At 48.5% G+C, this 13,462-nt stretch overlaps 1 protein-coding gene and 1 pseudogene across 2 annotated transcripts; both read left to right on the plus strand.

Moving 5' to 3' along the window:
• Positions 1–4,758: 4,758 nt before the first annotated feature.
• Mcat (malonyl-CoA-acyl carrier protein transacylase) lies at positions 4,759–11,274 on the plus strand. Of its 2 annotated transcripts, XM_041672506.1 has the most exons (4): positions 4,759–5,218; positions 6,559–6,646; positions 8,792–9,009; positions 10,099–11,274. In XM_041672506.1, exons 1-4 carry the CDS (start codon positions 4,784–4,786, stop codon positions 10,519–10,521), a joined length of 1,164 nt encoding a protein of 387 aa, XP_041528440.1. In that variant the 5' UTR covers positions 4,759–4,783; the 3' UTR covers positions 10,522–11,274. The 2 variants fall into 2 exon arrangements, with proteins under 2 accessions (XP_041528440.1, XP_041528441.1); XM_041672507.1 differs by lacking the exon at positions 8,792–9,009 and having other exon boundaries at positions 10,099–10,271.
• Positions 11,275–11,408: 134 nt separating this feature from the next.
• LOC121461419 lies at positions 11,409–13,452 on the plus strand (annotated as a pseudogene).
• Positions 13,453–13,462: the final 10 nt, after the last annotated feature.

The raw sequence follows: 13,462 nt of genomic DNA on the forward strand, positions 1-13,462 counted from the left end.
GAAAAGCCTGCAGAAGCTGGTTCTCTCCTTCCGTCATGTGGGTTCCAGTGACCAAACTCCGTTGTCAGATTTAGTAGCAAGCATCTCACTCACTGAGCCATCTTACTGGCTCCACAGTTAATGTTTAAAAACCTTTGTTGTCGGGGCTGGAGAGATGGCTCAGTGATTAAGAGCATTGCCTGCTCTTCCAAAGGTCCTGAGTTCAATTCCTGGCAACCACATGGTGGCTCACAACCATCTGTAAAGAGGTCTGGTGCCTTCTTCCGGCACCAGAATATTGTATATAATAAATAAATATTAAAAAACAAAACAAAAAAAAACATTGTTGTCTTCTTTCCTCGGTTTCCAAATTCTATATGCTGGCTTCCTCTTTTCTTTCCCAAATTCTGTAACAGACTTTTCTCAGATGACCAGGAATCCTTGGATGTCTTCTCACAATAAAAGAAATGAATAAGCCAGGCTGTAATAGCACACGCTCTTAATCCCAGCACTCGGGAGGCAGAGGCAGGCTGATCTCTGTGAGTTTGAGGTTGGTCTGATCTACAGAGGTAGTTACAGGACACAGCCAAAGCTGTTATAGAGTGAAACCCTGTCTCAAAGAAAAAATGAAAACAAGAAAGAAAGAAAGAAAGAAAGAAAGAGGGAGAGAAGGAGAGAAGGAGAGAAGGGGGAGAGAGGAAAGTCTATGGGTGGAAGTTTAGCAGTTAAGGTTCATTATTCTTGGAATACCAATGACTTCAGGATTTTCCTTTTGGAATGGTCAGCATCTCCAGGACTCCAGGATAAGGGTCTGTCTGACTTTAGGATTCTGGGAGCTCACTGGGGCAGAGCACTGGAGGGGGTCTCCACAACCAGCATTCAGTATCAACCTACTTCAGAGGAATTCCCACATCCATGCCTCTCCTCCTTTGACCTTTTCCAAATGGAAGCTCAGGTGTCTCCCAGGACAGGAACCAGTGGCTGGGGAAAGGAAACGCTTCTAAGGATCTAACCAATGTTCAAGTGTTGGACCCTGAAGTCCAATCACTGAGGAGGAGTTGCCCCAAGAGACCACTCTCACACCGCAGTTGATGTAAAAACATGAGGATTTAATTCTGTTGCAACAGGATCTTTCAGCATTGGAGAAGCCAAAAGACCCCGAATAGCTGGTACAGGCTACTTTTAAAGTAAAAAGCCACAGAAACAAGGGGGGGGGTGTCTGGGGGTTGTTTTTCCAACTATTAGGATTGGCTGATTCAAAGGGCTACTAGCAATGATTGGTCTGAGCCACGGTGAGAGAGTGGTTGCTAGATCAAGTGGGGTAAGGGGGAAACATCTGTGAGTCATCCTAACCTTATCTGAGGAACTGAGTCAACATCTAAGGGTTATCTTGCCCCAATTTCAATAACTGAGTTCTATCTGGAGAACATCCACAAGGACACAGGGAGACGGAAAATCCCCAACATTCTAGTACGTGCATGCGTAGTTGTTAGGTCCTTGGTTCCCAGGGGAGGGGAAAACACTACTGCTGAGAGGCCTCAGAGTTGTCCTAGAGTTTTTCACAAGGATATTTGCAAATAGGTTGCTTTGAGCTTTCTTTCTTTTTTTTTTTTTTTTTTTTTTTTTTTTTTTTTTTTTTTTTTTTTTTTTGGTTTTTCGAGACAGGATTTCTCTGTGGTTTTGGAGCCTGTCCTGGAACTAGCTCTTGTAGACCAGGCTGGTTTCGAACTCACAGAGATCCGCCTGCCTCTGCCTCCCAAGTGCTGGGATTAAAGGCATGCGCCACCACCGCCCGGCTGCTTTGAGCTTTCTTTCTCCCTTTTCAAGAAGCAGCTGCTTTTGCAGATGCTGTGGGAATGAGGCCAGTTCTTTCACCTTCTCTGTGTCTGGAAAGAGTCTGGGGTCAGCCAAGACCGGTATCATAGCTTATCTTCTTTCCAGTTTCCAGACGTTCAGTTACTGGGGTCTCTATTTTCTTTCTGTCTTTAAAAGATTCATTAGCACCAGGGAGATAGCTCAGTCTCTAAAGTGTCTGCTACACAAGTTTGAGGACCTGAGTTCAGATCTCCAGAATCTATGTGAATAAGTTGGATGTGGAGGTGTGCACCTATAATGCTAGCATTGGGGAGGAAGGGACACGAGGCTCTCTAGAGCCTGCTGCCCAGCCTCTCCAGATGAAATCAGTGACCTCCAGGTTTAGAGACCCTTGCTGTGGAAACTCCTCAGCCAATGGCCTTTGAGATGCTGAAGTACTTTGGGCATGATCTTCAGTACTATAAAAACAGATGTGAGCTAGTGTGGAAGGAACTACTTTTGTGGCCTTGCCACTCCCTGTCATGCACAACTGCGACACCTGCTGGCCAATGGAGATCATTACACCTACAACAATTTACTGAAAAGTTCATTTGATTAATAAATACATTTTAATATTGTATAATAGCAGACAATATCACCACCCACGAATTTAATAACCTTTTTTTTCTTATACTATGGATGGTATTCTGCAAGGCTTATGTGGTTTTTCTGATACATTCATTCTTATGATATTGGGACTTAGCTTTGTTCTTTACATTGTATCCTTAAAAATATGATTTGATAGCAGAGTCAAGAGTGAGGCACTTTTAGAAATGATACAGTCTTTACAGACTAATAATGAACAGTTAACTGACAGGATTTATATAATTGAAAATCAAAAGTTAGCAGAAAACAATTAATACCATTAAAAAGGATAACAGCAATTTGACAGACAAAATTCAGTCCATGTCAATCGATTATGAAACCTTACAAAAGGGTTCTGGGAAATTATCTTAAAAAATTCACACTAAAATTGACAATCAAAATCTGTTAAAAAGTTATGATAAGTTAGCAGATAGAGTATCTCTCCAGGAAGGTAATCTGCACTGATGGAGGTGGGTCTTGTATCTATCTGTTGCTTTCATTGGTTAATTAATAAAGAAAACTGCTTGGCCTGATAGGACAGAAAATTAGGTAGGTGGAGTAAACAGAACAGAATGCTGGGAGAAAGAAACCGAGTCAGTGAGTCAGCATGATTCTCCCACTCCAGACAGACGCAGGTTAAGATCTTTCCTGGTAAGCCAGCTCGTGGTGCTACACAGAATATTAGAAATGGGTTAGATCAATATGTAAGAGCTAGCCAATAAGAGGCTAAAACTAATGGGCCAGGCAGTGTTTAAAAGAATACAGTTTCCGTGTAATTATTTCAGGCATAAGCTAGTCATGTGGGCGGCCAGGTGCCGGGGACACAGCCCCGCGGCTCTTATCACAACACTGCACACCATACAAATAATATCCAAGGATGAAAAGTTAACATTAGTGGAAAAATTTCATACCTTGGAATCATATGTGCAAAATGAGGACCAAAAGTTATTTGAATTGATGAAATCATTGGAAATATACAAAAGTCAAGAGATTCAGGCTTTACAAAAGATGGTGGTCAAAAGATTTAAATCGATTGAGGAAATGATCAAAACTGATAAGCAAGGAGAGGAGGTACAAGGAAAGGAATTAACATCACCAGTACTTGTCAGAGTCAGAGATAACTTACCAGGAGTTTTAGCTACTTACCCTGAAATCACCTCTGACAAACCAGCAAGTACTAAATACCCAAAAGGATTCAAAGGATGTAGATGGAAACCTATAAGTACGAACAATCTGAAAGAAACTAGGTATGCAGTAGTATCTTATGGCTTGCATTCACTATTTGTTAGGGAACCGGTAAATACATGGGCTACCCCACATGATTGGCTTCAATTAGTCTCAGAGGTACTGGAAGACAGGTCACAACTACTGTTGAAATGCTATTGGAGAGAAGAGGCAAAAATTTTAGAACAACAGGGAAAAGCAAAAGGGTTTGAGGCTTCCCAAGGTCAAATTCTTGGTGAAGGCACTTATGCTGATCCAGACACTGCATCCGCAAGTGTCTCGCTTGACCCTGGACTTCTCAGTCTCCGGAATTCTGAGATATAATTTCTATTATTTAGGCCCTTAAGTCTATAGCATTGGTATGCCAGCCAGAGTACACTGAAACATACCTCCACATAGATCTTCTCATTATGAAGTGCTGTGGGATGTGTGTGTGAGTGTAGAGTGTGTGTGTGTCCCTGTCCCCTGGGTGCCTTAGCAGAGGGCAGGAAATGAGAAAAGATCAGAGTTCTGGAAATGGGATACAGGGGCGAGATCAGGATCACTCTGACCCGGACCCTACCCCCCCCACCCCCCCAAAAAAAAGCTCTCAGAGACTGCACATATTCAACTTCCCTGTTCTGTCACTAACCATATGTCTCTCAATCTTGACACGTTTGTCTCCTCGATTGTTAAATGAGAAATTTAAAAAGCGAATCTGAAAACTATCCCAGACTTGGTTCCATAGCACTAAGATATACTGACTGCTTATTATGAGCTGGACACCTGGTTGCGTCTTGTAGGAAACATGAGAACTGCTTGCTTACTTAGTACAGCTGGCAGAATCATGAGCAAAAATAAAACAATGTGCAGGGGTTCGCAGTACTCTTCCACGTTCTAGTGGACGGCGTTGCACAATTTAGTACGTAAATAGCTATTGGGGGTTCATTCTGGAATGCTGTTTGTGGTTCCTGGCTGTAGAAATTTAAGGAAACTCACAGACCACTCCAGGACCAAGACACAACAGCAAATGGTTTGAGAGCTGGGGTGGATTGGTAACATAGGAACTTTTTTTCCAGGCTGCCTAGGCGACCCGACAGGAAGTACGCGAAGGACCGCACGACTGCGCAGCCGCAGTGTGCCTCTGTCGCCGCGGTAACGAATGCTGGCTCCGTGTCTCGCTATGAACGCCCGGGTAGCACGGGCCGGGTGGGCCCGGGGGCTCTGGGGACGCCGCGCCGCCTCGAGCCACGGGGAGCCGCCTCCGGACGCCGTGGACGTGGCGGAGCTGCTGCGGGACGCCAGCTCGGCCGAGGAGGGGGCCCAGGAGGCGGTGGCGCGGCGGCCGCCCGCGCGCTGCTCGGTGCTGCTCTTCCCCGGCCAGGGCAGCCAAGCGGTCGGCATGGGGGGCGGCCTTCTCGGCTTCCCGCGCGTGCGCCAGCTCTATGAGGCCGCGCACCGGGTGCTGGGCTACGATCTGCTGGAGCTGTGCCTGCGCGGGCCTCAGGAGGACCTGGACCGCACGGTGCACTGCCAGCCCGCCGTCTTCGTGGCCTCGCTGGCTGCCGTGGAGAAGCTACATTATCTGCAGCCGGCGGTGAGCGGAGGAGAGTCTGCTGGGTCTGCGGGGTCTTCAGTCTGGTTCTTATTGGTCCCCGTTGTTAGTATTCTAGACCCCCTGCACAAAACAAGAATCCTTGCTCCAGGGGTGTTTGCATCTTAGAAGAGACAGACAATCCACACTTAATGCACCGAGTTAATATAGTACATTAAGGATGAATGTGTTGGGCTGGAGAGATGGCTCTGAAGTAAAAAGACCTGGGTTCGGTTCCCAACACCTGTGTGATGGTTCACAACTATCCGTATCTCCAGTTCCGTGGGATCCGACACTGTTTTATGACTTCTGTGGGCACCAAGTATATGCACCACGTGCACATAACATTCAAGCAAGCAAAACATAAATACACATAAATCTTTTTAAGATTTCATTTATTTATGTATTGGGGGACTCAATATAGAGAAGGCTCAGCAGTTAAGAGCACTGGCTGCCCTTCCAGAGGACCCAAGTTCAATTCTCAGCACCACATGGCAGCTCACAACTGTCTGTAATTCCAGTTCCAGGGGATCGACCAGCCTGGTCTACATAGGAAGTTTCAGGTCAATCAGGGCTACACAGTGAGACCCTGTCTGAAAAAGAAAATGGCACGGCAGATATTATAGCATGTGACTTTATTTGCTGTTGAAATAGAGTAATACCAGGGCAATCCATGTTAGCTGGTGCTGAGACCTCTGTTTTACCTTCACAGCCACGCTGTAAGATGCAGTGACAGAAGGCTCAATTACAGGAATAAGTATGGTCCTGTGGCACATTTACTTCATGTTTACTGTGTTTACTTTGGGCCAAGGCTGTGCTTTTTATAGAGATGAACATTATCTACTTAATAGTATAAAGTAGATCTGGGGGACTGAAGTCCAGTTCTCTGTGGCCTGGAGAATCATACTTTTGCTTTGGTTGGGAGCATGGGACGATGAACTGTAATGTGGCTGTATTGTCAGTGACCTCAAAATCCTCTAGCTTCAGTCTCCCTCAGTGCTGCGATGACAGCCATGAGTGGCCTTGGCAGTGTGCATGTAATTTCTTTCACCTGTGTGCCCAAGAAACTGCTCTGGCAGTACAGAGAAGGCAAGAGCACCGAGAGCTCTGGGTCATGGTGTGACTAGAATTGGCTCTCGTCCGTCTTTCTCCGGAAGGTCCTTGTCCATAAAGGGCTAGACTCGGGTTGCCGGCCCAGCTCTGTGTGGCCTCTTCGAGCTGGAGTACCAGGCCGTTAGAATCGGCTCATGGTGACACTTAACTGCCCTGCCAATTCCCAGGTGCATCCCCGGGACTGAACTCTTGCTGCGGGTTCAGCCTCATGCTCTGCTCTGTCACCGCAGGTCATTGAGAACTGTGTTGCTGCAGCTGGATTCAGTGTGGGGGAGTTTGCAGCCCTCGTGTTTGCTGGAGCCATGGAGTTTTCTGAAGGTACCAGAAGTTTGGCTTGTGCAGGGTGTGTTCTTGCTGGGCTCAGTGGGGACAGGGGACTCTGGACAGTGGTGCTGGACCCACTCCAAGGTTATCACGAAGGGAGCACAGGGCTAAAGATGACCCTGAAGCTCAAGACCGAATTCCACTGATCCCCTCTGAAGCCTGAAGGATTCAATGCAGGTTTACTGTTTACGTGTGATCTCATGAAGTCTGGTCCTTCTGTCACCTTTCTTCACTGCCCTCTGCATTCTTTTCTTTAATTACATAAAACTGTGCTTGTGTGAGTGCGTGTGCGCATGCGTGCACATGCCATGTGGCGTATGTAAGGTCAGAGGAATTAGTCTATCCTTCCTTCCAGCATGTGAATTTCCAGGATGGAACTCAGGTTGTTAGGTTTGGCCGCAGTTACCTTTACGCACTGAGCCCTCTTGCTGGCTCTTTTTTATTCCTAAGGCATTCATTCTCTGTGCCTGTCACACCTGGAAGATGCTCAGTAGGTGTTACATGAAAACAAAAGTAAATGAGTACTTTGCTCGTTGCCTAGTATGTGTATGCAAAGCCCACTCCCAGCATCAGCATGAGTGCAGGGAACTGAACTTGGGTCCTCTGCAAGAGCAGTTAGTTCTTTTAACCGATGAGCCATCTTTCCAGATTTTTTCCTAAGATTTTTTTTTTTTTGCTGAAGCTGGGCACAGTAGCATATGTTTGTAGTCTTGTCCTCTTGGGAGATTGTAGCAAGAAGCTCACCTGAACTGAGCTGGGGGCTTGTGCCCTTAATCCTAGCACTTGGAGAGGCAGGTGGATCTATGTGAGTAAGCCAGCCTGTCTACATATCAAGTTCTGTACCCACCAGGGCTACATAGTGAAATTGTGTCTCAAAGGGGGTAGGGAGGATTTGAGTTCAATTCTAGCCTAGGTAACATTCTATCTGAGAGAGAGTTGGGAGTGGAAGGTAAGGAGAGGCAGAGACAGGCAGACAGACAGGCTTGCATACACACACAAGTGAGAGAGCGAGAGCAAATGTAAGTGACTGGCTGATCAGTTCATAGATAATAAAGTTTGCTTTATAGGTCAATACAGGCAAGGGACTTGAATGCACATTTCTCTAGAATTGAGACCCAGGTAGCCAACAGGTACATGTTTATCAACAGTGCTATCAAAAAAATGCAGGTCAGCCCACATGAACATCATTTCATACCCTATGGGAGAGAAGGGTTGAGAATGCAGAAATCAGCCCAGGTTCCAGCTTCTTAGAATATAAATAGTACAGCCACTGTACAGTTAGGTTGTAACATGAAGTGTCCACAATACATGAATCCAATTGGTAGAAGGGGCAGATCCTCCAGGAATTGGAGGAGGAAAAGGGAATGAGGTGTTCTTAAGGGATTGGTGCTGGGCATTGAACCTATGGCCTGAAGGGTGTTAGGCAACACTTTGCTTTTGAGCTATATATCCAGCCCCAATGCTGGGTTTTGCTTTTGAGACCAGGGTTTTGCTGTATAATCCTTGACTGTCCCAGAACTCACTCTGTAAACCAGGCTGGCCTCGAACTCACAGAGATCCACCTGCCTCTGCCTCCCAAGTGCTGGGATTAAAGTTGTGCACCACCACTGCCTGGCTTCCCAGTGCTGTTTTCAAAAGCATATTGCTGTTATGGACGTGGTGGCAGTGTCTCCATTCCTGTTGAAAGCACTAGCTTTGTAGCTTTGCGTGTGCAGTTTACAGAACGACAGCATATCACAGGTGTGTGCTCCTTGTCTTTGTATGGCATCTGTCACAGTAACATGGGAGAGATATTCACACTTACCTTCTTTGCCTTTTCTCCTGCTTCCTGTCAACAGTTCTACATATGTGTTCCCACAGTTGCCCAGGGCTCGGCTGGCAGTCTCTGCCTCTGCCCCATCATCCCGCTTTGCTGGGTTATAGCCTTACGTAGCCATGCTTGACTTCTCTTGTATGAGAAATGCTAAGGATTTGAACTCACATCGATCCTGTGCAGTACGTGCGCCCCTACGCTGTGACCACTAGCACAGCAGATAAAGATGGTCAGAACTGTGGCCCAGGGCCACAGTCACTATTCCCCTTGATGATGGCTCACCCTCCATTTCAGTTAGACTTCCAAACGCACTTCTATCTGGATAGGTCTGTATGCAGTGAAAGTCCGAGCCGAAGCCATGCAAGAAGCCTCTGAAGCTGTCCCCAGTGGGATGCTGTCTGTCCTTGGCCAGCGTCAGTCCAACTTCGCCTTTGCCTGCATGGAAGCCCAGGAGCACTGCAAATCCTTGGGCATAGAGAACCCGGTGTGCCAGGTGTCCAACTACCTCTTTCCTGACTGCAGGGTCATCTCAGGACACCTTGAGGTTAGTGTTGATGGGAAGCCACGCTACCGACTCCAGTCCATGTGGAGCAGGGAGTCTGTACACCTGTGAGGTCCCAGTGGGAGGGTGCGTGCCTTGCTGAGCAGTCTGGAGAAGATGGCTGAGGGCGTGTGTGGTAGAGTGAGTGCTTCAGAGGGGAGCAGAAGGATATCTGAGTTCAAGGCCAGTCTGGTCTACAGTGAGTTCTAGGCGAGCTCACTACATAGTGAGACCCTGACTCAAAATCCAAACAAAACTACACACGCACAGTTCTTTGCCACTAACGCCATGTCCTCATCCTGGTGGTTTCCTCCCATTATCTGGGCCACCTTTGCTGGGTGTCTTCAAATACTACCTCTGAACCTGTGAGCACCACAGCCCCTTGGGGACTATCTGACATGGTAGGTCACACTGGCCAATGGTTTCTACTAAACAGTCAGTTATGGTCACTTCTTAGTTGGAGCAAGTGCATGTCAACTCCCTCCAAAAATAAATAAATACATAAATAAATCAAACAAACCGCCAGGGGACTAGAGAGATGATGGTGCAGAGGTTAGGAGCACTTGTTCTTGCAGAGGACCCACGTTTGGTTTTCAGAACCCATATGATCTTTACAACCATCTATAGCTCCAGTTCCAGGGAATCAGGCGTCCTCTTCTATTGTCCTCAGACACCAGGCGTGAGTGTGGCACCCATGCAGGCAAAGCACTCATGCACATAATAATAAGTCTTTAAAAAAAAAACAACACAGATTGCTGGGGCATTGACTGCAACCAGGTTAACTATAGAATTGAAAAAGTGAACTAAGGTGATAGCTGAAGGGCTTGTGGCCACATGTGGTGGTGCACACCTTGTGATCCTAGCACCCAGGAAGCTCATCCGGAGGATTGTGAGTGCAAAGCTAGCTTGGGCTCTGGACAGTGACCTTGTCTCAAAAGGCCAAGGGCTGAGGGTGCACCTCAGTGTAGAAGTCTTGCTTAGCGCGCACAGACCCCTGGGCTCCATCCCAGCACCCCCACCACACACACAAGGATTCAATAACAGCTGCAACTTTTGCTTCTCTGAGTGAGATCCCTTATTTTCCCCCATCAGGCCTTGCAGTTTCTCCGGAAGAATTCTGCTAAGTATCACTTCAGGCGCACCAAGATGTTGCCGGTAAGTGGTGGCTTCCATACCTGCCTCATGGAGCCAGCCGTGGAGCCCCTGGTGAAAATTCTGGACACGATTAACATCAAGAAGCCACTGGTTGCTGTCCACTCCAACGTCAGTGGACATAAATACATGCATCCCCAACACATCCGGAAGCTGCTGGGGCAGCAGGTGGTGTCTCCAGTGAAGTGGGAACAGACAATGCACTGTATCTACAAGCGGAAGAAGGGCACGGAGTTCCCCAGCACCTTTGAGGTGGGCCCCGGGCGGCAGCTGGGAAGCATCTTGAAGAGCTGCAATGGGCAGGCATGGAAGTCCTACAGCCACGTGGATGTGATGCAGACCAGCGTGGATCCTGATCACTGAGGGCCTTGAGTGGAATGGCCCCAGCGTGAGCCTCTCTACCTGTCCCTGTTCCTCAGACTAGAGGACAGTGGTCACTCAGCCCTCGAGTGCCACATTGTGTGATTCAGCCCATCCCCACAGCTGACAAGACATCTGGCTGCAGGGGTAAGAATTCCTACGCAGACCACCTGCCCAGCCAGCTGCTCTGCCTCCGCACCCAGCCATGCCCCTCAGTGAATCTAGCAAGGGCAAGCCTGGGGCAGCCTTAGACTTGCCCTGTTGGTGCCATGGACACACTGCTTGGCTTCAATCCAGGCCTGGTGCCAGAGGGGCCCATCAGCTACGTGTGTCATGCTGCTCACCCAGGGTTGAGGTCATAGCTTCTTTGGCCTTGAATCTGTCCAGTGGCCTTGGCCGCCACTTTGTCCTTGCCTCACTTGACAGCTGGGAGATTGAGTGCCACATACTGTACATATCCAAGAAGCACATATTAAGTGCCTACTGTTTGCCCTAGAGTGGGTGGTCCCTCATAGAAGAAAATTGGAGCATGGTGCAAGGTGCAGAGTGTATCTGGGCAAGAAGGATGGCCTGGGATCCTGACTGCCCTAGGCCAGCCCCAGTTCATCCATAGAGACCCCACCACCAAACTGTCCGCGGGACAGTAGTCACTGCAGAATCAGCTGTGTCTATGGCTTTCCTCACAGCACAGCCTGCTCACAGCAGGAATAGAGTGGGGCTCCTGGGAGGACGCATAATAAATGAAAACCTTTCTCAGCTGCCTGGCTGGCTTTCTCATTCAGTGATGCTGGGAGTCTTGGGAAGGGAGCCCATGAACTTGTTCTGTTGTTGGGGAGACCTGTATCTAATCTGGACAGCAGCCTCCAGACAGGACTTGTCCTATTGCCCAACTGTCCCCATGCTTGTGCAACTGTCCTTGGTCCTGGCCAGTGTTACTTTCAGGCCCTGTGACCTCCAGATGCCCTGTGGATTTCAACAGAAGTGCGAGTGTAGTTTGCACCACCCCGAGTGAGCACATTTATCTAGCTGAGGCAGGAGAATGGCTTTAACTGAGCTTGACATCAAGCAGGAAGAGCAATCTATAAATGAGGATTCTGGACAGCCATCAGCATTTGCTTGCTGGGGATTGGCTCCTGTGGTTTCACTTTGGGCTCCAGGTCTGGAGCACCATGGCCTGGCTGTCTATAGGGCAGCTGCCCCCTCAGACGCTTGTGCTCACCTTTCCCCAGCCCAGCATGAGGTTGACCTGAACCAGGGCAATCCAGGTGACAGCACATGGGGCGTGGTCAGTCCCATCCAGTGTGTTCACAAGACAGACCCCAGATGCTCCCACATCCTTATCACCTCAGGGAAGTTGCCCACTGTCCCAGAACCCTCCATCCCTCCTTGGGCCTGCTGCAGGGGAGTGGTGTGTAGATTCTCGGACTGAAGCCGCTGTGGTAAGTGTGACAAGTCTCTGTCCCCACTAGTGAGCACTGGGGAGCCATCCCAGTTTTGCTGGTAACCAGGACTAGTCTCACTGAAGACTGAACCTGGAACATAGCTTGGGGTTGGGCTCTGGTGTTTAGTTTTGTGTCTTGAAAGAGGAGTACCCAAAGCAGGTGACTTTTGTTCTAAACAGCATTTGTGGACACCCTAGAGGCCTGGGGCAGCTGGGACAGGATGGGAGGTGACACCTACTGGGCTGGTGCCAACTCAGAAATACCCAAGGCTCAGGAGCTGAGGAAAGCCCAGAGAAGCTAGCTCTGGTCTGAACCGAGATGGGAGTGCAGGTATTCTGGTGTGGCCTCAGGTTCCCACTGCCTGGAGTGAGGTTCCAGCATGAGGGCCATAACTGCCTTGCTGAAGAGAGAGCCTAGAGCCTACAGCCACACAGCTAGGAGGCTCACTGAGGCCCCTGGGGCTGATGGTGGTCTGTGGCAAACATGGATGGGAACTAACTGACATCTGCCCAGGCTAGGAAGGCCTTTTCCTCGGCTCTGGAGCAGAGTTCATTCCAGCTCCTACCATCTCCCCCACCTTGGTGGAGGACTCACAGCCACAGTCGAATTAGTTCCTGTCCCAGGAATGAGCCAGCCCTGACAGCCACCCCTGGTCACAGCCCTGCAGGCTAACATCCCACCGTCAGTCTCCTGACCCTTGGTCTGGATGCCAGGTTGCCTCATCTCCCAAAATGGCTCTTCTCAGGGAGGTTTTGCTATGTGGTCCTGTCCTCCCAGGAAGGGCACCGAGGCTGCAAGATATGACCAAGGTGGTAACAGACACAAGACTGCAGAGACTGAAAAAGCACCTCACCCAGACCTGGGGAATTTGGGGCAACTCAAGTATACATAAGAAGGGCATTTGCGAGCCGTTTTGGGTGCTGCTGTATAGACGACCGAGGCCCCTCCAGGGCGTCCCGCGGAAGGATCTTAAAAATTGTACAGAATTTCAAGATGAGCGATACTTCTGAAGAGATTGCAAATTTTGAAGAGATGTTTGCAAACAGATTCACACAAGACGACAAAGAGTACCAGGAATACTTGAAACGTCCCCCTGGGTCCCCTCCAATTGTTGAGGAGTGGAATAGCAGAGGTGGCGGTAACCAGAGAAATAGAGGCAACTGGCTGCAAGATGACAGTTTAGAGGTCGGGATAACAGACGAGGATGGCCAAATGACAATCGATCAAATCAGTGGCATGGACGGTCATGGGGTAACAACTACCCACAGCAGAGACAAGAGCCTTACTACCATCAACAGTACGGACAGTATGGCCCCAACCAGCGGCCTCCATATGGTTACTACTGACAGAAAGGATGCGGCTTTAACAAAAGGCCGTTCATTTTGATAATGTGCTAAATGTTCGTTTGTCTTCTTTTGGTCATAGTTTTTCATTCTGTTTTACCGAATGGGTTGTTAGTTGTTTAGAACTTGACTTGAAAATAAATTGATCTTGCTAGAGGT

The sequence above is a fragment of the Microtus oregoni genome, unplaced genomic scaffold (assembly GCF_018167655.1).
Source record: "Microtus oregoni isolate MIOR12 unplaced genomic scaffold, Mior012 000022F_ref0000154, whole genome shotgun sequence".
NCBI classification, from domain to species: Eukaryota; Metazoa; Chordata; class Mammalia; order Rodentia; family Cricetidae; genus Microtus; species Microtus oregoni.

Excerpts from the sequence above, each read along its gene's own strand:
- Mcat (XM_041672506.1), top strand. The coding sequence starts at position 4,784 with ATGCTGGCTCCGTGTCTCGCTATGAACGCCCGGGTAGCACGGGCCGGG. Across the intron at positions 5,219-6,558 it reads TACATTATCTGCAGCCGGCG|GTCATTGAGAACTGTGTTGC; the intron begins GTGAGCGGAGGA and ends CTGTCACCGCAG. Across the intron at positions 6,647-8,791 it reads AGCCATGGAGTTTTCTGAAG|GTCTGTATGCAGTGAAAGTC; the intron begins GTACCAGAAGTT and ends CTATCTGGATAG.